The sequence below is a fragment of the Erythrolamprus reginae genome, unplaced genomic scaffold (genome assembly GCF_031021105.1).
Source record: "Erythrolamprus reginae isolate rEryReg1 unplaced genomic scaffold, rEryReg1.hap1 H_6, whole genome shotgun sequence".
In the NCBI taxonomy this organism is placed as follows: domain Eukaryota; kingdom Metazoa; phylum Chordata; class Lepidosauria; order Squamata; family Dipsadidae; genus Erythrolamprus; species Erythrolamprus reginae.
In genome coordinates, this window is record NW_027248517.1 from 1,393,427 (window position 1) to 1,419,661 (window position 26,235).

The 26,235-nt window shown below is 42.0% G+C and overlaps 1 protein-coding gene across 4 annotated transcripts in view; it reads right to left on the bottom strand.

Annotated features, from left to right (window-relative positions):
- LOC139155791 (cilia- and flagella-associated protein 47-like) overlaps window positions 1-26,235 on the bottom strand; it is a 513,090-nt gene that overhangs the window by 463,705 nt on the left and 23,150 nt on the right. For 3 of the 4 annotated variants that reach the window (XM_070731068.1, XM_070731067.1, XM_070731071.1), the window contains exons 2-4: window positions 22,878-22,934; window positions 21,869-22,062; window positions 18,990-19,133 (exon numbers count right to left, since the gene is read on the bottom strand). In XM_070731068.1, the coding sequence (XP_070587169.1) occupies window positions 18,990-19,133; window positions 21,869-22,062; window positions 22,878-22,934 (395 nt within the window). The remainder of the gene's footprint in view (window positions 1-18,989; window positions 19,134-21,868; window positions 22,063-22,877; window positions 22,935-26,235) is intronic. The other variant, XM_070731069.1, reaches the window with a different exon arrangement.

A 26,235-nucleotide genomic window follows, 5' to 3' on the forward strand; every position in this document is an offset into this window, starting at 1 on the left:
CGGGAGAAGAAATGGGGAAGCTGGGCGTTGTGGCAGGTCGCAAATAGGTCCAATAGTGGCACGCCGAACCTCCTGATAATCTCCCGGAAGATCCTGGGATCCAGGCACCACTCCCCGGGATCTAAAGTCTCCCGACTCAGCCAGTCCGCGCAAACATTGTCTACACCCGAGATATGTTCCGCTGAGAGTGAGGCTAAATTGGCCTCCGCCCACCTTAACAGGGACTCCGACTCCGCCATTAGGCGACAGGATCGTGTTCCCCCCTGCCTGTTGATATGTGCCCAGGTAGAGACATTGTCCGTGAGGATGAGGACATGACGCCCTCGTACCGAGGGGGCGAAGCTCCGGAAGGCCAGCGAGACCGCCTTCAACTCCAGGAAGTTGATGTTGCACTCCAGTAAGTCTTGATTGTCCCATAGGCCCTGAGCCATCTGAGAGGCAAGGTGGGCCCCCCATCCCGTCAAACTGGCATCCATCGTCACCATAAGATGGTCTCTTGGCCATGGAACTCCGCTGGGAATAAAAACCTTCCTGTGAAGGTGGCTTGACTTTGTCCATTGGAAAGGAAGCAGGAACCACTGAAGCGGTCTCAAGTGATGTCTTGCCCATGGTATGACCTTGATACAGGAGACCAGAGTCCCTAGGACCTTCGACAGGAAAGAAAGTCTCGGGAACCTCTGACCATCCAGATCCCGTAGGAGCCTCCTGATGGAGGACCGTCTCTCTGGGGAGAGGAACACCATACACAGGGTGGTATCTATGGTGGTCCTCAAGTGAGCCAGCCTTGTTGTGGGCGTCAAATGGCTATTGTCCCAGTTCACTGTGAACCCATGGCGTTCGAGGGTGTGGATGGTCAAGTGTAAATCTCAATACGCCTGGTCCCTTGTCTTTGCCAGTATAATAATGTCGTCTAGGTACGCCATGAGGCGTACCGATTGTTGCCTCAGAGAAGATGTGAGAACGTCTAAGAGCTTTGTGAATGTTCTTGGAGCTGATGAAAGCCCGAAAGGCATAGATCTGTATTGAAAGTGGGTCCTGCCCAGACTGAACCGAAGGAATTATCTGTGCGGTGGAAAGATGGGGACGTGTAGGTAAGCCTCTTTGAGGTCTATTGATCTTAAGAAGTTCTTGTGCCTGATAGATGCGAGGATGGTTCTTAGCGAGTGCATCTTGAAGCGCCTGTATTTTACGTAGATGTTCAGTTGGCGCAAGTTCAGGATCAGCCTGACCCCTCCAGAGGCTTTGGGGACAAGGAAGATTAGGGAATAAAACCCCCTGCCCCGTTCCTCCAGGGGAACATCTTCTATGGCCCCTATCTCCAAGAGATGAGAGACCTCTCGGTAAAGAAGGTTCCTCTTTTGAGCGTCCAAGGGGATTCGGCATGGGATGAATCGTTGAGGTGGCGGGTAAAGAAACTCGATCCTCAGACCCTGGGCCACAGTGGCCGTTGCCCAAGTGTCTGAAGCCGTAGTGGTCCAGGGTTCCGCGAAGTGGGCTAGTCTGCCCCCCAATGGAACAGAAATGAGGGAGTCATTTGTTTTTTCTGAAGCCCTGACCAGCTCCTCTGGAGGGCCGGTGTCCCTGATAGGACTTGTCCTGTGGAGCTGACCTATCCGATTGAAAGGACCCCTGGTTGAAGGAGCCCTGGAAGTAAGGCCTCGATGCCTGGGCAGTGCTCGAGGAGGGCTCTGCGTGAAAGGGCTGGCGCCTCTGATAAGGGGTGAACCATCTATCCGGTCTTTTGGACTTGGGCATGACCTTTTTCTTGTCCTTGTCCTCGACCAAGACGTCATCGAGGACCTCCCCAAAGAGTTTGCTGCCCTTAAATGGTGCTGAGGCCAAGCTCCATTTAGACTTGATGTCCGCCTGCCAGCTGCGTAGCCATATGAGCCGGCGAGAAGACACCGACGAGGCCATGGCCCTGGCCACGAACTTGGCCGCGTTGCCTGTAGCGTCTGCCGAGAATTCGGTGGCTGCTAGGATTTTATTAAGATCCTGGCGAAGGCGTCCGTCCTCAGGATCTACTCTTGATTGGAGCTCTTTAATCCAGAGAAGAGTTGCCCTGTTAAAGAATGAGGCCGCAGAAGAGGCCCGTATGGCCCAGGCCGCTATCTGGTGAGTCTTACGCACAATGTTTTCGGCCCTCTTATCCTCTGCCCTTAGACCTTCCTGAGACTCCGACGGGACCAGGGCATTGGAAACCAAGCCGGTGACCGGCTTGTCCACCGCCGGGAAGGTCAACAGGTCTTCCATCTGCTGGTCGAAAGAGTATAATTTGCGGTCCAGGTTGGAGGGGCCCTGTGCAGCCGCCGGGTGCTCCCAAGGACGCTGTATAGTTTCCAAAAAGAGATGTGAGGAAGGAATGTTCACTGTCTCTTGTTTGGGTAGGACAAAAAGTCCCCCAGTGGCCTGGGTCGAGGCTGCGGCATCCGATTGTCCAGCCTCCCCTGCCTGTTCGATGGTGAGCTTGGCCTTATTAAGCAAGACCCTAAACAAGACCTGTGAAGGCAGGCTGTTCTGGAGGGTGCTCATCCCCCAACAGGTCATCCTCTCGATCACTGTAATCACCCTTGAACGAGTCATCCTCCTCCATAGACCCGGTCAAGGAGTATGAGGCCGGGGCAGTCCAAGGGTCTCTGGATCTCAGTGGGGGTTGTCCCACTGTGGCCTGTTGCTGATGTGCTCCAGTCTCAACACCCTGGGAGAACGCGTTGGCGATCAAATCCTGCAGAGCCTGAGGCATGCTCTGCCAGGTATCTTGGGCGTTGCGCAGACCCGCTGCCGTTGGCGTGAAGGTTGACTGCGGTGGGCCATATTGATGAGAAACATAAGTCTGAGGCTGGAAATTGCCAGGCCAAATGTTTTGTTGTCGCTCCCAGTTGACCACCTCAGGAGTAGGTTGCGTAGGGTGTTCAGGTGACCAGTCCTTATCAGAAGCCGAGCCTGCTACCCCTGGCATGGGGGAGGCTGGCGGGGGTGTGAGGCAAAAGGCCTTGACTGACATAGAGGCCTGCTTCTGTGATGCCTCCAACTGCCTTTCAAGGGCTTTTATTCTTTTTTCAGCCTCTCTGAGAGAGGTGCCCTGTGAGGATTTAGGCCTCTGACTCTTTTCCTTGGGGGTGTTGGGCCTAATGATGGTAGTGGCCTCCTCCCCCACATGAGATGGAGTCTCTGACATAATTCTCCTTTAACACACTCACAGTTGATGAAAGTAATGAACAGAGGAGAACTGCCAAAAGTGCTCAATCTTGTCTCTCCGAGATAAAGAGAAGCAAGGAATAACGGCTCCTTCAAGACCCAAGCTCCTAGTGCGCCTGCGTATTACCAGGGCAGATTAGGGCCTGTGCAGGAAAACTGTAGTAGGCAGAGCCCGACCTGTCTAGTAAGCCAATTGGCCTAGAAAGGGGCCTGGCCTTGCCGTTGCCCTGGCAACCGCCCACTCATTAGCCCGATAGACCTGGCCCCGGCTCAAAAGCCGATCTGGCCTCATCAGGGCTGTGGGCGGGAAACTCCTTCCTAGAGCCAAGCTTATTGTTGCCATGGCGACCCAATGAGCAGCCTGTCTCGGCGGAGCCCCAAAATGGCCATCGGAGCGAAAACAGGTGGGAACTCTCCTCTGTTCCCGCCCTGCAGCCCCCCCAAAATGGCGGCGGCCCAAGCCTTGCAAAGCCGAGCGATCTGAGGCCCTGAATTATGAGGTTTATTGGTACTTCGCGGCGCAGCGGTGGGTCATGGCGGAGGGACGACGCGACTCCTTAGGGGCTTCTTGAGGCTTCTCCAATTCTTCTTGCGCCCCCCACGGCGTCAGCCGACCGCCTTCCTCCGGGCGCTACCACGGAGGTCAGCAACCCAGGCGCTCCCCTTAGGTCCACCAACGAACCTCTGTGGACCACCGACCCAAGGGAGCTGCAGCTCGGGGGGGGGGGGTTAAACCCACGGAGGGTAATAACCCCACGCTGCCAAATGTGAAGCTGCCCCACGATGTGACTGAAAGAAAAAGAAAGACAAGAAAATAACATTAGATAAAAAGAAATTCAAAAAAACAGCACTAAATATTACACAAACAAATGTTAAGTGTAACAGAGAGAGAACTCTAAGTCCCATTACTGAGACTGAGTTTTTTTAGACTGGAGGGCTAAGGGGGGGCAGTGCCTGACTAATATTTAAATATTTAAATTGAACTCAGTCCCAGCCAATCAGGCTGAGAATAACCCATCCTGGACTCTCCTTGCAAGTGCATTGGAGAATAAAGCAAAATGCGTTAGAAGATCGCAAAGAAAGAGGAGGACTTGGCCTCCCAAATTGGAAATAATATTATTATGCCACTGCCCTAACATGGATAAAAGACTGGTTAACCTTGGACAATCAAAGGTTACTTAATTTGGAAGGCCATGATTTAATGTTAGGCTGGCATGCCTTTATATGGTATGATAAGATTAAAACACATTCATATTTTAAAAATAATATAATTAGAAAAGCATTGATAGAGGTATGGATCGAAATAAAGAAAAATCACTTCTTAGTAATGCCAGAATGGATCTCACCTATAGAAGCCATCACGAATCCGAACTTAGCAAAGGAAGGTAAGATTTGGAAATATAGGGATTTACTTGACAATCAATTAAAACTCAGAACAAAACAACAGTTGCAGGAATTAGGTATTGTGTTAGATTGCTGGCAATACACACAGATTAGCTCCAGATATCAAATGGATGTAAAAACTTATATCTTCAGAAAAGAAAACAATGTATTAAGTAAATTATTACTTCAAAATCAAGTAAAGATAATTGGAAATGTATATAAATACTTAATAAATCATAGAACAATAGGGTGGATATTAAAAGACAACATGATCAGTTGGTGCAAAAATTTTGGCAAAGAAATAGACTTAGAAACATGGGAAAAGATTTGGGTATATACAGTGATCCCTCGAGTATCGCGAGGGTTACGTTCCAAGACCTCTCGCGATAATCGGTTTTTCGCGATATAGTGGTGCGGAAGTAAAAACACCATCTGCGCATGCGCGCCCTTTTTTCAATGGCCGCGCATGCGCAGATGGTGGAGCCGGGGAGCGACTAATATTAGATAAGTGCAACTAATGCTGTATTAGATAAACATCTATCTATATAAATAAAATACAGTAAACATCTCGCCGCTCGCCGCTCGCCTGTCCCCCGTTTGCCGCTCGCCTGTCCGCCGTTTGCCGCTCGCCTGTCCGCCGTTTGCCGCTCGCCTGTCCGCCGTTTGCCGCTCGCCTGTTCACCCGCCCGCCCGCCGTTTGCCGCTCGCCTGTCCCCCGTTTGCCGCTCGCCTGTTCACCCGCTCGCCTGTCCGCCGTTTGCCGCTCGCCTGTTCACCCGCCCGCCCGGCCGCCGTTTGCTGCTTGAGAGCAAGAGGGGGAGAGATAGAGAAAGAGAGAGAAGGAAAGAAAGAGATGAGAGAGGGAGGAAGAGAGTGTGAGAGAGGAAGAAGCAAGATAAAGAGAGAGAGAAAGAAAGATGAGAAAGGAAGGAAGACAGTGAGAGAGAGGAAGAAAGAGAGAGAGAGAAGAGTGGAAGGAAGAGAGAGAGAAATGATAGAAAAAAGGGGAGAAAAAAAGAGAAATGAGAAAATGATTGAAGCAGAGAATGACAGGAACGAAAGAGAAAGAGACAGAGAAGTGACTCTTGGTGATGACGTATGACGTCATCGGGTGGGAAAAACCGTGGTATAGCAAAAAAACCGTGGAGTATTTTTTAATTAATATTTTCTGAAAAATCGTGGTGTAGCGTTTCGCGAAGATCGAGATCGCGAAAATCGAGGGATCACTGTAATTGGAAAATAATATAATCAATTTCTTTTAAAGAAAATCAAATTAAGATGTTCTATAGATGGCACCTTCCACCATATAGAATTTCCAAAATGTTCCCAACAGTTTCACCTATATGTTGGAAATGTAAAAAATAAATTGGCACATATTACCACGTATGGTGAACATGTTTAGAGGCAAAAGAATACTGGAATAAAGTAGAGAAATGGATAAATGAAATAACAAAGGAGATGATTAAAAACTCTCCTGAATTTTTCTTATTGGGTATTTCAAATATTAAGTACAAAAAATAAATTTATTATTTAATAATACATATATTGGTTGCGGCAAGAATTACATTTGCACAGAAATGGAAAGATAAGGAAATGCCAAAGGACACAGAAGTTTATAAAAACGTTATGGAATGTGCAGAATTAGATATGATGACAAAACGCTTGAATAATGAAGTAGAAACAGAATATTATAAAATATGGAATAAATTGTATGAATGGTGGGATTTTAAAAATAATATTACAAGTTAAACTAACAAGAATTTATAACTTTTTGAACTTATAGTTTTGAAATTTTATAAGTTAGAATTTAATAGTTTAAAAAAGGTTCACAGTAGAATAAATTTAGATATGCTATTTGCTATATTATATGTTTTTGAATAAGTATTTTACAGACGAAGTAATTAATTAACATATGGAGTCAAATTTAATAAATATCTAATATAAATGTATATTATTTTTCTATTGATCTGACTATAGTTAGGTTTTTATTTTTTGTAGTAGTTAGACTTCTAAGATAAGCGTAGCAATGGCAGCTCCTTGAGTGTTCAATGTTGTGTGTCACTGTTTGTCCTTTTTTTAAAAATTCAATAAAAATATTTTTTTTAAAAATACTCAAACTTTAATCACATGACCACAGGGTTACTGTAATGGTTGTAATTTTGAGGATCAGCCATAAGTGCCAATTGTTCAATGCTGCTATAACTTTAAATGGTCACTGAAAAAATGGTCATAACTCAAGGACTACCTGTACTGCTCATTATTTTCTGGAGCTAAACTATATTTTAAAATTCAGTTCTAATACAATATATCATATTATTCCCTCAAAAAACTGTCAAAAAATTATGACTGCAAACAGTGGAAAAGACCAGAGGTAGGATTCAGCCGGATCAGATTGGTTCAAATGAGCCTGAAATGGCTACTGCATCACTAGCTGGCCCTGGCTCTCCCTGTCCCTCCTAGTCATACCTTATCATGTCTCACTGGATTTAGCTGGTGTAGAGTCACACCCCCCCCAGCCCAGCTGCTCTTTAGCTCTTTCACTTGATCTACCACCCTTAATTTTCAATGTTCTTTCTAATTATTCGCTATTGTTTATCTTTCAAACCTATTCATTATCTCTTGTAATTATTTTTTTATTTTTTTAAAAATAATGTTTATTAAATATTAACATTTTTAAAAAGGGGGAGACAAACTTAACAGAAAAAATATCAAAATACATAGTATAAATTAAAATAGTGGAACATAATAACAAATATGTATATTTAGTCATCAAAGTAGAATGAAGAGTGTAAATAATATGGAGTAAGAAAATGAAAGAAAAGACACAAAAGGATATGGAGAAGAATGGGGAAGGGGATAGAAAATAAAGAAAGAGATATAGCAGACACTTTAGAGTTGTACAACTTTATGGTGCGAAGGAGTTGTAGGTGTAAATATGCATATATCTTGAGTATGATAGGAATTCATGAGTGTACAGTATGTATCAATGAGTCTCAGATGTTTTGACTCAGGTTTTGACTGTTCAATATAAACTAAAAATTTAGATTGCAGATCTTGAATATCTATCTTCATGATCAATACCGTTTAGTAGCAAATTATAGAAATGAATTCATGTATTGTCATGCTGAAGATGAGGGGTGTTATGAGTTTTTTCTTCTTTGAACAGGATTTTTAAATACTTTTTTTTAAATATCCAGAGGTACCACTTCTCCCAGGCCTTGTAAAAGTCTGATTGGTCCTTATTTTGAATCTCCATTGTTATTTTAGATATCTCTACACATTCCATAATTTTTGTCAAAATATTTAATGTAGTTGGGGTAGTTTCTTGTTTCCAGCACTGTGCATAGGCAATTCTGGCTGCTGTGAGAATTTGTATGATAACATAACAATCTTCTTTTATAAACTTTTGTCTAGTAATTCCTAAAAGGAAGAGTTCTAACTTAGGTGTTATAATCTGCAAAGTAACTTGATCCAGAAGTTTTTTTAATTTTTTGCCAATATTTTTTTGCAAATTCACTGGTCCACCATGTGTGGTGGTAGGTTCCAGGTTGATTTTTACATTTCCAGCAGAGGGGGGACATATTGGGAAACATTTTAGAGAGTCTGACAGGAGGTAAATGCCACCTGTAAAACATTTTATATTAATTTTCCTTGTAGGAAGTCACTAGAACCATTTTGTAGTTTGTTGACCAAATTTTTTCCCACTCAATCAAATTTATTGGGTAACTGAAATTTTGAACCCATGCGATAATTTTTTCAGTAATGTCGTTATTTATAAGTATTTTGGCTGATTGATGTGTATATATTGCTCTAAGTAGGTTGACAAAATTATCTCCAAGTTTCATATAAGCTATTTGGGTTGTGAAATATTGCCAATATAAACTGCCAAAGGCCTTTTGTAGATCAGTAAATATTAAGGCAACCGGTTTGTTGCTATTTTTGTCGTAGTATTCCAGAGTGTTAAGGATTATTCTTGTGTCTCTGCCAATATTTCTTAAGGGGTGGAAGCCGTTTTGATTGGGATGTATTATACAATTTGAATTTTTTTTAACCTTTTGGCAATTATTGAAGTAAGAATTTTATAATCGATGTTGAGCAAAGAAATTGTTCTTTAATTTCCAATGTATTTTCTGTCTTTATTTTCTTTGGAAATTAATGTTATGTATGCATCAGTCCATGAATTTGGAAGTTTACCTTCCAGGAGGGCTTCATTATTTTGTGGTTAGCTCTGACCCAGCTCCTGGACTGTGGAGGTGGATGTGGGGGAAACATCCAAATGTCACAGGCCTGTTTTGCTGCTGACAGTCGGCCAGTGAATTATCATCTGAAGAAGGGTTTGTGAGATGGAAGAGGGGGGCCTGGCAGACAGCCCTGGAAGAAGCCAGTCCTCAATATCTTTGATAGACTCTGATGAGGAAACAATGATAGACCTACGCATGCATAGAGTTAAACATAGGAGAGAACAGCTTCAAAAGTATTACAGCGATAAGAGAGTCCACCTGTGGTTGGGTGGGGTTCAAGTAATTAGGGCTGCTGTTAAATGGGCAGCGTGCCGGCCTCGCAGTGTGGAAGATTATCTGATTGTACTTATGGACCTTGACTTGCCATTCAGGATTGTTCTCAGGACTCTGTTTGGATTTCAGGACTTTGACCATAAATCATAGTGAGTTTTACAATATCTGAAGAGTAGTGGCTGCGATGAATTTCACAGTTACAGGTTAATTGACTGGAGTTTTATTGTCTTTGTTATCTCACTGCATTCAAGTGTGTTTTGTTTTTACAAGAAATACCTCTGAATTTTAAAAGGGAGTTTTGCTTCTATTTTTCTTTGGATAAATAAACTATTGTTGCATTTTCCTGTGTGTGTGTGTCTGTTTTGGCTAGTTTTACCTTTAATTGAAGGCTTGTGTCATAAGCCGGCAGAACACATTATAGATGTCTAACATTATGGGTTCCAAAAGGTCCTGATGATGTTTATACAATTCAGAGAGAATTCCATACGAGTCTGAGGTTTTATAATTTTTTTGTTTTGCAATAGCATTTTTTAATTCTAAGGGAGTAATTACATTATCTAATGTAAGTTGGACTTTCTTTGTTATTGGTAATAATTCATTTTGATTAAGGTATTTTAAAATTAATTCTTCTTTTATGTTCTGTCGAGCTCTCTGGTAGAATCCTCCTGAAAATTCACAGATACAAATTTCAGACCCACACGCGTTTGAAAATTCAAAACAATGTTCTTTATACCAAAAATTCAAATTTCTGGAATCAACTCCCCCCCCAGCGATTAGAACGGCCCCCACCCTCCTTGTCTTTCGCAAATTACTCAAGACCCACCTTTGTCGCCAGGCATGGGGGAGTTAGGATATTCCTTCCCCTAGGCCATTACAAGTTATGTATGGTATGTTTGTGTGTATGTTTGGTTTTTATAATAAGGGTTGTTAGTTGTTTTATTAAATTGGATTGTTACATGTTGTTTTTTATCATTGTTGTTAGCCGCCCCGAGTCTGCGGAGAGGGGCGGCATACAAATCCAATAAATAAATATATAAATAAACTAAGCACTCTTTTTGTATAGCAAAGAGCACTCGTCTTCAAACAAACTGGTAATTTGTACAAGTCCCTTATAAGTTCTGAGATACTTAGCTTGCAGCTGTGAGGCAATTCACAGTCCTTCTTCTTTCACAAAGTGAAACACACTTGGCTCTGGTTTAGTTTCAAAGCGGGGGAAAATCAGCACACAAAGGTCGAAGTCAGCAAGGCAGGCACAAAACACAACGATCAGATAATCCTCCACAATGGCCAAACCCACAGGCTGCTATTTATAGCAGCCTCACTAATTACCACAGCCCCACCCAACCACAGGTGGCCTCATTTTCTTTGATAATAATCTCTCAGTTGTTGCTGCCTATGCATCGTTCTCCACAGGTGTGGCTGTATCATTAACTCTTGTTCCGAATCCAAGGAGGGGCTAGATAATTGATCTCCTTCTGAGCTGTCTGCCACACTCTCCTCCTCCCTGTCACTCATGTCTTCTTGGTCAGAGCTTCATCAGCAGATTCCACCTGGAGCAAAAGAGGCCTGCGGCAGGTGGATGTCTCCCCCACATCCACAGTCCTTGGGGCAGGAGCTGGGCCAGAGTTAACCACAACACTTTTATTTCTCCTTTATTGTATAGTTCCTGATAGAATTGTTGGATAATCTGTTTTTTGACATCAATGTTTGACTTTAGAGATCCAAAGTTATCACATATAATGCTTCTATAGTTTTGTCAGATTTTTGAAGTGCAAGTTTTGATGCTACCGGGTTTGCTTGCAGACTCAAAGTATGTGTCTTTAGCCATTTTTTATTTATGAGAAAGTTGTTCTTGAGTCACTAAATTTATTTCATGTCTAATAATATTTTGTTTCCCAAAAATCACAATATTATTAGGTTTTCTTTGAAGAGTTTTTTCTACGTTTTGTAATTTAATAATTTTGTATTTAGTATCTTGTTTTGCTTTTGTTTTTTTTGTTTTGGCTGAATGTGATATGTAAATTCCTCGAATATATGCTTTTGTTGTGTCCTATACAGTTTGTAATGAAGTACTATCATTGCTGTTTATTTGGAGGAAAGAGGGTAAGTCGCGTTGTAATGTTTTTCTAAATTGTTCTTCGTTGATAGTTGATTGATTCATAGACCATCTTTGGGGGTTTTTATTGGTTAAATCTCTCATTAACAACAATATAGGGTTGTGGTCTACCTAGAAATTAGTAAGTATTTTTATATCAGTTATTTCATTTATAATTTCTGAATTAGTCCAAGCCATATCTATACGTGACCAGGTGTAAAAGGTTGTCTTCCAAGCTGAGTTTCTCAATGCTACCCTTGTCTTTACTGTCATCTTCTTTTATATACCGGTCATCGATGGCCTTGATCACCTGGTCATAAAAGTCTTTTGCGTCATCTATGGAAGTAATTTTGTATTTTTTGTCGACCAAAGTTACAAGCATGCCTTTGGGAATTAACCACCTAAAGTGGATCCTGTTTTTATTTAATTTGTTGGCTAAAGTTTGGTAGGATTTTCATTTTTCTGGTACACGTTGCGGAATTTGGTGGAGTACTGTTATTTTTTTGTCTTTGTAGGCTACCGTGTTTTCTTTCGACATATTATAAACCTCATTTCTTATTGTTTGTTTGATAAATTGGATATGAATTTCTCTCGGCAACCAGTGCCTTCTTGCAAACTCATAGAAATTCTGTATGCTTCATCGATTTGATGAATAATTTCTTGGGGTGTTTTATTTGTAATAGTTGCAAGAATTTCTGCCATTGTTTGAGGTAAATCTTTGTCATCTGATTCGGTCACATTCTGGAATCTTAAGATGAATGCTGATTTCTCAAGCTCTAAATTTATTATTGCTTCTTCTAAGTTTTTATTAATGTACTCCATTCTACATTCCGCGAATTGCAATCGTGTTTCCATCTTTTCAATTGATTCTTTGTTTTTTTAATTTTTTGGGTCATTATGGGTAATAATTCCATGAACAGCCTCCATTTGTTCATCCTTTCATTCCATTCATTCATCCAGGTGTCCTACATGGTCTTCTATTCTTTTAATATCCTCCTTGATTCTGCCATTATTACCCATCTTTGCCTCATAGTTGTGATCTATTGACTCCTGCATTTTTATCATCATTTCCTGCAGTGAGGCTAAGATAATAGATGATGGTTGTGTAGTTTGTGTGGTTGGTGTTTTTTCATTTAGGACATTTCTGTGGTACATTGAGTAGCAAAGTTGAAGGTTGTGGTAAAGTCTTATACCAGGCCTTGGATATTGTATTCTGATTTGAGAATGACATTTTAAATATATTCCAAAGTGATTCTAGTTTAATAATACAGAGAAAAGTGTGTATTTAAATTACGTATTTGTCTGAATATAATACTAGATCTAAATCCCAGAACTATAATAGAAAATAATTTAGGGAGGTAAAACTTATTAGAATTTAACATCTAGTCAAATATAAATGCAGGTTCAAATCAATGTGGATATAAATACAGTTTAAGAAGGAGATATAAATGAACGGAGATACAAGTTTAGTGGATAAATCTGAAGAAGGAAAGAGAGGGTTCAAAAGTTAAAAAGTTGAATAGAGAATAGAGGATAAAGAATAGAGAAATATAAATTAAAAATGGAGAAATCTAAATCTAAATAATCTATATACTATCAATTTACAAATAGTAATAAACAATTGTTATCAATTTAGTAGTAAAGTAATGTAAATATTGATTCTGTCAGTATATCAACATATCAATAAATCAACCTATCAAAATATCAGCATATCAATCAGTTAAGTATATCAAAATATCAATCAAGTATATCAATCAATTAAAGGCTGTATCTATCCATAGAATATATAAGTGTAGGTAAATACAAGAATAACAATACTATATATTAAAAAGAAATGGAATAGAAAAGAGAAAAAAGAAGGAAAGGAAAAACATAGAAACATAGAAACATAGAAGTCTGACGGCAGAAAAAGACCTCCTGGTCCATCTAGTCTGCCCTTATACAAAAGAAAAAGAGAAGCTCAAAAATACTAAATGTGAAGCAAACTGAGAAATATGAGAGTATGAATATAAATGTGATCAAATATCAAAGCTATGTATTTGTAATTTGGACCTTAATAGTAAGTGTTTACAAAATAAATTGGAGAATAAGGAAGTTAAAGGTGCAATGAAAAGGGGGGAGGGACTTCTGATTTTGTAGCTTGTCGCCAACTCAATCCACTGAGGTTGAACTGTCAAAAACAACTTTCTCTCGCCATCAACACGTACAAAATCTTTCACCCTTTATTGCTACTGTCCAATGTTATTTCACTCTGCTGCTGCGATTGTTTAATGCAGGGTCCAGTGAAACTTGAGGGAAAAAACACAGCTCAAAATCTTTCACTTTAACTTGTTCTGCCTACTACCACTTGTGTTCTGCCTCCATTTGCCAGGAACATGATCGCAATCGTTGCCTTTCAGCTGATCTGACACTATCGCCCACCAAGATCCAATGCAACAAAAAGGGGTAACGTTCTTTAACAATCCATGGTATCGATCTAATTTAACCATTCTTCAGTTCTCTCAGTCCCAAAAGTACTCTGGTCGTTTAGTCACGGCTTCCTTGAAGGAGGCGGCGCACCACGTCTCTGGATCGGCCAAGGAGGCCGATTTCTCCATGCATCGGCCAGGGGTTTTCCCTGCTGTCCGAAGAGTCTGCTGACCACCCTCGGGTGCACTGGTGTTTCCCCTATTAAGTCACCAGCTCTACAGGTCGGAGATTGCCCTTAAGGCAGCCAAAAAACACATGGAAAGCCTAAACAATCTCAGAGACCGAAGGTTGCCCAGCACCAACGTAGACCCAAAACCGGTGCTATTCTTAAACTTACAACTTCTCATTATCCAGATTTAAATATCTAGCCATATCTGATGCTGCCTCCTTACCTCCAATTTTTGTCGCCTGGGTCTACCACCTTTAATTCTCAATGTTCTTTCTAATAATTTGCTATTGTTTATCTTTCAAACCTATTCGTTATCTCTTGTACTTAATTTTAGGTCATACTCCTCTCTTTCCTCAATTTGCATCTTAACTATTTTTTAACTTTCATTCTGCCATTTCTGAATGCTCTAAAATTCTAATATCTTTCCTTATTTTGTATCTCCTTTCCAACTTTATTTTCTTTTAACAAATTCTAGTTTTATCTCTACACTTCTGTCCATTGGTTAATAACATTCTAGAATCTTCACAACAACAACAAAAATCCCATTTGTCAATTATATAATCGTAGAGACCTTTAAAGATAATAATTATACAAATCTTGTAATATTCCAACAGTATCAATAATAATCTCAACCCTTTTCAACATTAAATGAAATTTATGAATTATACAAATCTTATATAGAAACATGTATGTATGTATGTATGTATGTATGTATGTATGTATCTATGGTGATAGTTATTCAAATTGTCTATTCTTCCAACAATTAACTTATTTTAAACTAATCAATTTCTCTTATCTTTGTTCATGAAAACCTAATTCAAACAAACATGTAAATTATATAATCTTATATAAAGATCTTTAAAAATCATTATGCAAATTTTATATTCCAGTAATATCTAAAATTTTCGGAACCTAATTCAGACACTAATTCTCTTACAATACATCTATTCCATTCATAACCTATTTCTTTAAACCATAAAGACTTTTCTTTAATTTCCAATAACCAGTTCTTTCATCATTTTTTAAACCTAATGGCTTTCTCATATAAATGGTATGTTGTAAAGTTGCATATAAATATGCAGTTTAAACATCCACATGATCAATTATGCATTTATTTTTAGCTGCCCAAACTAAAGCTCCACTCAATGTATTTGCTCACAAACTAGGTGCAAATACTTCATCATAGTCCTTTTCTAATTGAGCAAATCCCTGAACAACTAATCTTGCTTTATGGGTAACAATGCCATTCACATCAGTCTTTAATTTATACACCCATTTGCAACCTATTGCACACTCATCTGGTGGTAACTTCACATCCTCATGTACCTCAAGATCCTCAATAAAGATTTTAATTCCTTATTCATAGCTTCTTGCCAAGCTAACTGATCTTCTGTCAGATACAGCTTAATTTTGTTATAATTAGATGGTTCCACATTAACAATACTTGCCTGATATCCATCAGGCGGATGTCTCTCCCTAGTCAACCTCCTAGACAATTCAGTACAAGTTGTTGGAATTTTGTTCTCTTTTACCTCCCCAATTTAAGAGTCTTCTACATCATCCATAGAAGTCTCTTCCATTGATAATTCCTCTATTGAATATTCTCCCACTATCCTGTCATCAGTTCTATCCTTATCAGGGTCATTAGGAAGCAATGGATCCTCAAAAATAACTATCTATCGTAACTAACTAACTAACTATCGAGGTGACTGGGGCCCATACTTGTCCATCTGTCTGGGAAGAGTTTGATCTGGTGATACCTGAGGAAGTGGACAAGGCCATTGGAGCTGTGAATTCCGCCACCTGTTTACTGGATCCGTGTCCCTCCTGGCTGGTCTTGGCCAGCAGGGAGGTGACACGGAGCTGGGTCCAAGAGATTGTCAACGCTTCTTTGAGGAGGGGGCCCTCTCCTCAAGAAGACTTCCCTGGACCCAGCCATTTTTAACAACTATTGGCCAGTCTCCAACCTTCCCTTTATGAGAAAGGTTGTTGAGAAGGTGGTGGCGCTCCAGCAGTCCTTGGAAGAAGCCGATTATCTAGGCCCTCAACAGTCAGGATTCAGGCCCGGCTACAGCACGGAAACTGCTTTGGTCGCGCTGATGGATGATTTCTGGCGGGCCCGGGACAGGGGTTTATCCTCTGTCCTGGTGCTTCTCGACCTCTCAGCGGCTTTTGATACCATCGACCATGATATCCTTCTGTGCTGGCTGGAGGGGTTGGGAGTGGGAGGCATTGTTCTCCAGTAGTTCTCCTCCTACCTCTTCGGTCGGTCGCAGTCGGTGTTAGTGGGGGTAAAAGGTCGACCTCTAGGCTTCTCCCATATGGGGTGCCTCAGGGGTTGGTCCTCTCCCCCTGTTATTTAATACCTACTTGAAACAGCTGGGTGAGATCATCCAAGGGCATGGGGTGAGGTATCATTAGTACACGGATGATACCCAGTTGTACATCTCCACCCCATGTCCAGTCAACGAAACAGTGGATGTGATGTGCCTGTGCCTGGAGGCTGTTGGGGTCTGGATGGGTATCAACAAACTCAAAATCAACCCTGATAAGATGGAGTGGCTGTGGGTTTTACCTCCCAGGGACAATTCCATCTGTCCATCCATCACCCTGGGGGGGGGAAATCATTGACCCCCTCAGAGAGGGTCCACAACTTGGGCATCCTACTCAATCCACAGCTCACATTAGAGAAACATCTTTCAGCTGTGGTGAGGAGGGCGTTTGCCCAGGTTCGCCTGGTGCACCAGTTGCGGCCCTATTTGGACCGGGAGTCACTGCTCACAGTCACTCATGCCCTCATCACCTCGAGGCTCGACTACTGTAATGCTCTCTACATGGGGCTACCTTTGAAAAGTGTTTGGAAACTTCAGATCGTGCAGAATGCAGCTGCGAGAGCAATCATGGGCTTCCCTAGGTATGCCCATGTTACACCAACACTCTGCAGTTTGCATTGGTTGCCGATCGGTTTCTGGTCACAATTCAAAGTGTTGGTTATGAGCTATAAAGCCCTTCATGGCATCGGACCAGAATACTTTCAGGACTGCTTTCTGCCGCACGAATCCCAACGACTGGTTAGTCCCACAGAGTTGGCCTTCTCCAGGTCCCATCGACTAAACAATGTCATCTGGCAGAACCCAGGGGAAAAGCCTTCTCTGTGGCGGCCCCGGCCCTCTGGAACCAACTCCCACCAGAGATCAGAATTGCCCCCATCCTCCTTGCCTTTCGTAAGCTCCTTAAAACCCACCTCTGTCGTCAGGCATGGGGGAATTGAGATATTCCTTTCCCCCAGGCCTATACAATTTATGCATGGTATGTTTGTGTGTGTGTATGTTTCATTTTTAATAAGGGTTTTTAGCTATTTTAAATATTAGATTTGTCATACGCTGTTTTATTATTGTTGTTAGCTGCCCCGAATCTATGGAGAGGGGCAGCATACAAATCTAATAAATAAATAAGTAAATAATAAATAAAAATCTAGTACCTTGTATTCTTGTTCCAGTTTATCCATCAAAAATGCTCAAGGAATTTAGCACTTGCACCACAATATACTCTAGTAATACCTGGCTACCAGAATCTAAATGATGTATGATTAAATTCATACCCTCCAAAACACAATTTCCTTGCTCTATGTTGACCTTTTCACCTTACTTGCATGGAAAATAAATCCATGCTGGAGCTCCATGTGTATGCAAACAACTAAGATATGGCTTCCTAGCAGTCCAACGAGTAAATGGCAATTCATCAGTTGTTGCATTCACGACATTGTTCAAAACATGGTTAGCTAGAGAGTTTCCAGTGTGACCAAAGCAGTTTCCATTCCGTAGTCAGGTCTGAATCCTGACTATTGAGGGCCCAGATAATCAGCTTCATCCAAGGACTGTTGTAGCTGGAGCGACACCACCTTCTCAACAACCTTCCCAATGAAGGGAAGGTTGGAGACAGGATGATAGTTGTTAAATACAGCTGGATGCAGGGAAGGCTTTTTAAGGAGGGGGAACACAACTACCTCCTTGTAGGGAGCCGGAAAGGATCCCTCCATCAACGAAGCATTGACAATCTCCTGGATCCAGCCCTGTCATCTCCCTGCTGGCCGAAACCATCCAGGAGCGACACTGGTCCAACAAACAGGTGGCGGACTCATAGCTCCAATGGCCTGGTCCACTTCATCAGGTGTTACCAGGTCAAACTCTTCCCACACAACAGGACTAAGACAGGCCCATGTCACCTCGACTGGCTCATTGTCAGCCGACGCTGCATTCGAATTGGAGTCAAAATATGTCTGGATCTGAGCAATTTTATCTGCTAAAAACTTATTTAAATACTCAGCACTACCCTGCAAGGGCTCGTCAACTCTCCCCTGATTAAGGAGGGAGCAAGTCACCCTAAACAGGGCAGCTGGGCTGAATTCGGCAGATGCGATCAAGGTGACATGATACACACACCTTGTCACCCTGAGCGCCACTTTGTAAGTCTCCATATGAGCTTTTACAAGTGTTCAGTCACATTCAGATTTACTTTTCCTCCAACGCTTCTCTATAAATCTCTTCTGACATTTCATCCCCCAGTGATTCTCAGTAAACCAAGGAGATCTCCAGGGTCTACTGACACAGAGAGGTCACAAAGGCACAATTTGATCTAGAGTCCCTGCCACTGCTGTATTCCAGGTGGCAGCAAGGAATTCTGCTGAACTGTGTACAAGCGAATCCAGCAAAACTCCAAGCACCCTCTGAAAGCCCTCCAGGTCCATCAAGTGCCTGGAGTGGAACCACTTAATCGGTGGCACCTCCCTGCGGGGGAGGATTAGAGCCTTAAAATTAAGCCGTAGCAGAAAATGATCTGGCCATGACAAAGGAAAGGTATCTAAGTCCTTTAATTGCTCAGAGAGGAATACCATGTCAGGAGTGTGCACACACACACACACCCCGTGACTCGGACCCTGGTTGAAATAACTATGGCTATAGAAAGCATTTTATAAGCTCTGAGTTTAGATTATTTTATGTATGCTTACATATATTTACAAATTGCATGCTACTTTAATCTGCTTTATAATCACTATTAGTGTATAATGCATATATGATTAAAATACTCTTGTCATAAGTGCAAATAAATACCATGCCAAAGGACCAAAAATAGACAAACAAGTGATGTTTTAATTTCTTACCATAGTTACGCATTCAGCAGTTGACTTGAACATGAGAGGATACATACTTGTTTCACCAGGGACTATATATATAACAGGAGGGCCATAAAAACAGTATCCTTTTAAATCTGCTTTAAGTTTCCAATCTTGTTGACTCAGATTAGTCTAAAACATGAAAACAGACAATATTTTATGAGGTGCAAGACATATAAGAGCTAATAAAGAACAGAATAGAATTGGGGGAATGGGAAAAATCTCAATTTAAAATTCAATAACAGAATACTTACAAAGTTTCCCTAATATAAGCCCAACTCCAAAAGTAAACCTGGGGGATGGATGTGACCAGCATGAGAGGTGGCAAGCATGTGGGGGCCAACAATGTCCAGCTGCAGCCCACCAGCCCCTTGGAGCAGCACAAATACTGTTAATTCTGAATGTGGAGGCAGAAGTGGTGGGGAGAGGGGAGAAGACAGGGAAGGTTGTTGAGAAGGTGGTGGTGCTGAAACTCCTGCGGTCCTTGGTTAAAGCAGATTATCTAGGCTCTTATCTGTCTGGTTTAGCACTAAAACTGCTTTGGTTGCGCTGAAGGATGATCTCTGGTGGGCCTGGGATAGAGAATATTCCTCTATCCTGGTGCTTCTTGACCTCTCAGCAGCTTTCAGTACCGTCAACCATGGTATCCTCCTGCGCTGACTGGAGGGGTTAGGAGTGGGAGGCATCGTTCTGCTGTGGTTCTCCTCCTACCTCTCCAGTCGATTGCCGTCAGTGTTGGTGAGGGGGGCAAAGATCAGGCTCTGTGGTGTGCCTCGGGGACTAGTTCTCTCTCCCTACTGTTTAACATCTACATGAAACTGCTGGGTGAGATAATCTGTCGGCACAGGGGGAGTTTCCATCAGTACACTGATGATGTTCAGCTGTACATTTCCACCCCTTGCCAATTCAGTGAAGCAGTTGAAGTGATGTGTCAGTGCCTGGAGGCTGTGAGGGTCTGCATGGGGGTCAACAGACTCAAGCTCCACCCTGACAAGACAGAGTGGCTGTGGTTCTGCCTCCCAAAGACTATTCCATCTGTCCATCCATTACTCTGGGGGGCTGGGGGTGGAACTTTGACCCCCAGAGTGGGTCCACAACTTGGGAGTCCTCCTAGATTCACAGCTAAGGTTAGGGCAACATCTCTCGGCTGTGGCTAGGGGACTTTTGCACAGGTTCACTTGGTGCACCATTTGTGGACCTACTTGTATAGGGAGTCTCTTCTCATAGTCACTCACACCCTCACCATCTCAAGACTCAATTACTGCAATGAACTCTACTTGGGGCTACCCTTAAAGAATGTTCGGAGACTTCAATTAATCCAGAAGGCAAGCCATTATGGGTGTACCCAGATATACTCTGCGAGCTGCACTGGCTACTGATCAGTCTCTGAATGCAATTTAAGGCATTGGTTATTACCTATTAAGCCCTATATGGCTTAGGACCAAATTATTTATAGAACTGTCTTCTGCCTCATATGTCTCAGCAACTGATTAGATTGCAAAGAGGTCCAAGTCCCCTCAGCCAAGCAATGATTTGCACTGCCCCCAGCCTCCTAGCCTTCCGAAAAGCTTTGAAAACACAGGTGTGCCAGCAGGTCTGGGGCCGTTGAGCGATTGCTGCTCTGGCCAGTAATATGAATAAGTGATGACTGTATGTTTGTTTTATATTAGGTTTTAAATTTCATATTCAATTTCTATTGTATGTTTGCAGTTATTTTTACTGTTGTACACTGCCCTGAGTCTGTCAGAAGAAGGGTGGCCAATAAATTTGAAAAATTAAATAAATATAAATAAATATCTTATATTGATAGAAGAAAAAGAAGAGAGGGGATGTGATATAAAATATTGTAGTTAGATGTGCTGAAATGTTGTTAGAAACAACATGAATGAGAATTAAAGATTTAAACTCATAGAAAATATATGGTTTGTGTTCTGGTCTCCGGCTAAGGCTCTGTTAATTGGAATAAAGGCTTGCTGAATGCAGAGATTTATAAAAACAAAAACATCATCTTTATTTTTCTTCCTTCTGTTACAAACTGCGTCATCAGTATGCAGTCACATTTATCTCAGTCTCTAGTAGTTAAGAGCAGCCTAAACATTCTCAAAGCATTCCTCCCTTCATCTTAAGATTTATGGCTAGGCAGCATTAGCCCAAGGTAATAAAAACTGCAATTTAAAACACATAAAACAAAGTTTACTTCAGAGCCGTGGAAAGGCACCTCCATATTGATTCATAGCAGAATTGAAAACTCCATCCTTCTTCTCCGCTGACACCCGGACGTGACGAATTAATTACTTAATTAATTAACCCGTTCCTCTCCTAATATTTCTTCCCTGACACTTGTTCCCTTCACCTCTGTAATCATCTTTAATAAGGATTTACCCATCTGATATCTGTCTCTACTTCACTTGAGAGCTCATAGGAACATCCTGTGGTTGGTCTCCCCCTTCTTCCTCTGCCTGTAAATCAGGACCTGTCACTAATTCATAAACACTATCCGAGTCAGAATCTGCAAAATCCTCAAACTGAACAGGAGAATACACAACAGTTTGAATAAATCTATATTGAAGTGAGTTATACAGTAAATAAATCAATATATTGCTAGAATGATTTGAGTTTAGTTAAAATCAGACAGCGTATATTTTGAATGCAATAAAAAAAAAGGATAAAGGTTTCCTCCTGCTGCTACAATAAATATGAACTTACTCCCTTAACTAAGTAATAATTATAGGAAAAAGCTTTAACATATGTAATATAATTGTATTTTAGTTTGTTAGTTTTCCAGAATAGCATTCTGACTGCAATATTATTTAATTTATATAAGCCATATTTAACATAATAGTAGAATAGTAAAAAAAAAGACATACTATTGGGATGTTCTGTATCGCTGCTTGATATGCTGGAGTTACAAACTCTAGTTCAGCTTCAAAGGTATCAGTGTTCACTATACATTCTATTTTGAAGAGGCGGATGTCATATTTAGATTCGAGAAGGATATCGCAGGGATATCGGCCTGCACACCTGGGCTTAAATGTTAGAGGAAATTCAACTGCATCATCTTCTGTAGAAGGAAAAAAGTGTGCTTAAATTCCATACTTAACCATAAACATTTCTAGGATGCATGAAACTTTATTAGAAGTGCACTTTAGATTTAGAAAGTGTACATTATGCATCTGGCTGGAATATATGAAAATGGAATAAAATTTGACACATAATCCAAGTCACAATTTGAATATGCCCCAAAAAAAATGCTAAAAATTGGCAAAATCTCATGTGCACGAGTATCTTCATGCAGGACTTTGCTTCCTGCGCATACGCAGAAGCCAAATCTCAAGTGGGCATACCTGCCCACCCACCAGTCACCCATCCACCAGTCACATGTGTGCAGCTCCATTTTTGCTACCATGCTATAGAGTAGTCTGTACCAGCTGGAACTCATTAGTGACGATAATTAACCAAATCAAGTGATTGTTAACCTGAGCTGGCTTCCTCAATTGATTTTGCTTGGAAGACTGCTGAGAAGGTTTCAAATCATGATCACTTGACCACAGGACACTGCAATTGTCATAAATGTGAGCTAATTGCCAAGCACCCAAATTGCAATCATATGTGGTGGTAAAATAGCTGTATGGTCCAGAATGGGTCATAAGAAGCTTCTTCTGAAGACACTGTAACTTCAAACCATCATCTAACAGTTGTAAATCAAAGATTATCTGTATAAATTGTTATAGACTGAGACTAATACAATAATATTGTTTAGTGCAATCCTAATCAGTATCTGAACATAAAAATATTACTTGCATAAAGCACATTTGACCAATTTATCTGAATATCAAATAAATACCAGCATAATGACTTAATCAGTGGGAAATATACCATTGGTTTCCTGTTTCAAAAATGATGGTGGTGATCCTAAGGTAGAAATCACAATAGCTGGGAAGAGGGAGACACAAATGATATGATTGCAGTAATTAAGTTCTAGAGTGCTTCTGGAGTGATAGGATGTATATACAAAGCTACCAAAATGCAACAAGGAATTTATATGGACTTTGAGGTTAATGTATGCTTAATAGCTTAATAGCATACATTAATGAGATTTCTATTCATAATTAAGACCATGAAAAATTTAGAAAAAGTCTTCAGCACCATGTAATTCAATGTATAATTGTCCAATTACAATATAAACAATGTCTTGAAATGCTTTTGTGAAAATGGTCTCACTGGAAATAGCAGCATTACAGTATAGAAAGAAACCCACTAACAAATCATATTAATGTTATGTAAAACCTGCATTAAAAAAACCCTTATTGATTGATATAAGCAAATAATAATTTCTTCATTGAGAAAAGGGGTCTTAAAGTATGCATTTCCTTAAAAATTATTTATATCCAGAAGACAAATATAAAGATAAGCCATTTCTTAATATTGTTCTATGAATCAGAAACAAGTTTGCTAGACTGAGTAAAGCACCAGCAGAAAAAGTTAACATTTTCTGCCTCAACATCAGAATCTATTGAGGAAAAAACACAGTTAGGTTCCTGCACCACTGCTCTAAACCTAGAAGGAGCATGCTCCATTCTCATAATTAAAGTTATGTAAATTTTGGGGCCTCGGATGTCATTTCTGTGGGTGTGCTTGTCTAATGGCCTTGACTGTAGAAATTTAGGAAAGCCCTAAAATAGTGGGCTTTTTAACAGTGTGGGAGAGTATATGCCTCTACACCAGTGTTTTTCAACCAAGGTTCCACAGAACCCAAGGGTTCCGCAAGAGCCAGCCAGGGGTTCTGCGACTTAATAAGAAGGCAAGGCAAGGTAGGTCCCCCCTTCAATCCCGCAGGGAAGCCTCTTCCTCCGTCTCATGTCTGGTAGACCAATCATGCTCAGCAGCAGCATTTGCCAAGCAGGATGAGGAGTGGCAGCGGCAGTGACGGTGGCACTAACAGTAGCAGTAACACCACTCTAGCCACTCGCTGCAGTAGTGGGGCCAAAGCGTGGGCTGTAGCGACAGGAGGAGGAGGAAGAAGAGTAGCAGGTGGGAGCGGTTGCCTATCCAGCATCTCTGATGCGGAGCTTCCCAGTCCAGGGCCGAGGCGTGCCAGGCAGCTCAAGGTTCTCTCCTGCTCCTCCTCACAGCTCCTTCCCATATCTGCGTACACACAGCTGTGTTCAGCCAAGCAGCCAACTATTATTGAGGAACTGTGCCCCTGGTGGATGATTTGATATATAGCAGATTTAAAGATCTAAAGAAAGATATATGGAAGACACTGTCTATCTACCGACCTGGAATGACTAATTGTTTGATTATATTTTTATATAGAACTGATTTTAGACAAATTGACTATTACTGATTAATGAATTTTTAATTTATTTCTAATTTTTTTACTTTTTAATTCTAATATTATCTTTTAGACTTTTTAATATTAATCTTTGTAGTAATATTTAGATTTTTAATTTTTAATTGATGGATAGTTGGGGTGGGTTTAATAATATGTATGGAATGAGTGAGTGGTATGAAGTGGACAAGGCCATTGGAGCTATGAGTTCCGCCACCTGCTTACTGGATCCGTGTCCCTCCTGGCTGGTCTCCGCCAGCAGGGAGGTGACACGGAGCAGGGTCCAGGAGATTGTCAATGCTTCTTTGAGGAGGGGGTCCTTTCCGGCTCCCTACAAGGAGGCACTTGTGCGCCCCCTCCTCAAGAAGCCTTCCCTGGACCCAGCCATTCTTAACAACTATCGGCCAGTCTCCAACCTTCCCTTTATGGGGAAGGTTGTTGAGAAGGTGGTGGCGCTCCAACTCCAACAGTCCTTGAAAGAAGCCAATTATCTAGGCCCTCAGCAGTCAGGATTCAGGCCCGGCTACAGCATGGAAACTGCTTTGGTCACGTTGATGGATGATCTCTGGCGGGCCCGGGACAGGGGTTTATCCTCTGTCCTGGTGCTTCTTGACTTCTCAGCGGCTCCCAGAGCCTGTGTGTGAGCCAAAAATCAGATGGCTGGCACACACATGCACATTGGAGCTGAGCTAGGGCAATGGCTTGCCTGCTGGCTGATATGGCTCTGTGTGCCACCTTTGGCACCCGTGCCATAGGTTCACCATCACTGATCTAGGCCCTCGACAGTCAAGATTCAGACCCAGCTACAGCACGGAAACTGCTTTTGTCAAACTCTCTGGCAGGCCTGGGATAGGGGTTTATCCTCTGTCCTGGTGCTCCTTGACCTCTCAGCGGCTTTCGATACCATCGATCATAGTATCCTTCTGCGTTGACTGTAGGGGTTGGGAGTGTGAGGCACCATTTTATGGTGGATCTCCTCCTACCTCACCGATCGGTCACATTCGGTGTTAGTGGGGGGTCAGAGGTGGGCTCCTATGTCTCTCCCTTGTGGAGTTCCTCAGGGGTCAGTCCTCTCCCCCCTGCTGTTTAATATCAACATGAAACTGCTGTGTAAGATCACCACCAGTACACTGGGTGAGTTACCACCAGTATGCTGATGATACTCAGCTGTACATTTCCACCCCGCATCCACTCAGTGAAGCAGTGGATGTGCTGGTGTCTGGAGGCTGTCAGGGCCTGGGTGGGTGCCAACAGGCTCAAACTCAATCCAGACAAGACAGAGTGGCTGTGGGTATCATTTGTTCATCCATTACCCTGGGGGGGGATTGTTGACCCCCTCAGAGAGGGTTCTCAACTTGGATGTCCTTCTTGATCCACAGCTGACCTTAGAACACCATCTTTCGGCTGTGGCAAGGGAAGCGTTTGCCCAGGTTGGACAGGGAGTTTTTGCTCAGGGTCGCTCGTGCCCTTATGACCTCGAGGTTCAACTAGTGCAATGCTCTCTAATGGGACTATCTTTGGAAAGAGTTCAGAAACTACAAATTGTGCAAAATCCAGCTGCATGAGCTATTATGGCCTACCAAGATATGCCCATGTCTCTTCATCACTCCGTGGACTGCATTGGCTGCCAATTGGTTTCCAGACACAATTCAAATTGTTGGTTATGACCTATAAAGCCCTACATGGCATAGGACCAGATTCCCCTTGGGACCGCCTTCTGCCGCACGAATCCCAGCGCCCGGTCAGGTCCCACAGAGTTGGCCTTCTCCAGGTCCCATCAACTAAACAATGTTGTTTGGTGGATCCTAGGGGAAGAGCCTTCTCTGTGGGGGCCCCGGCCCTATGGAATCAACTCCCCCCAGAGAGTCGCACTGCTCCCACCCTCCTTGCCAAACAAACAAC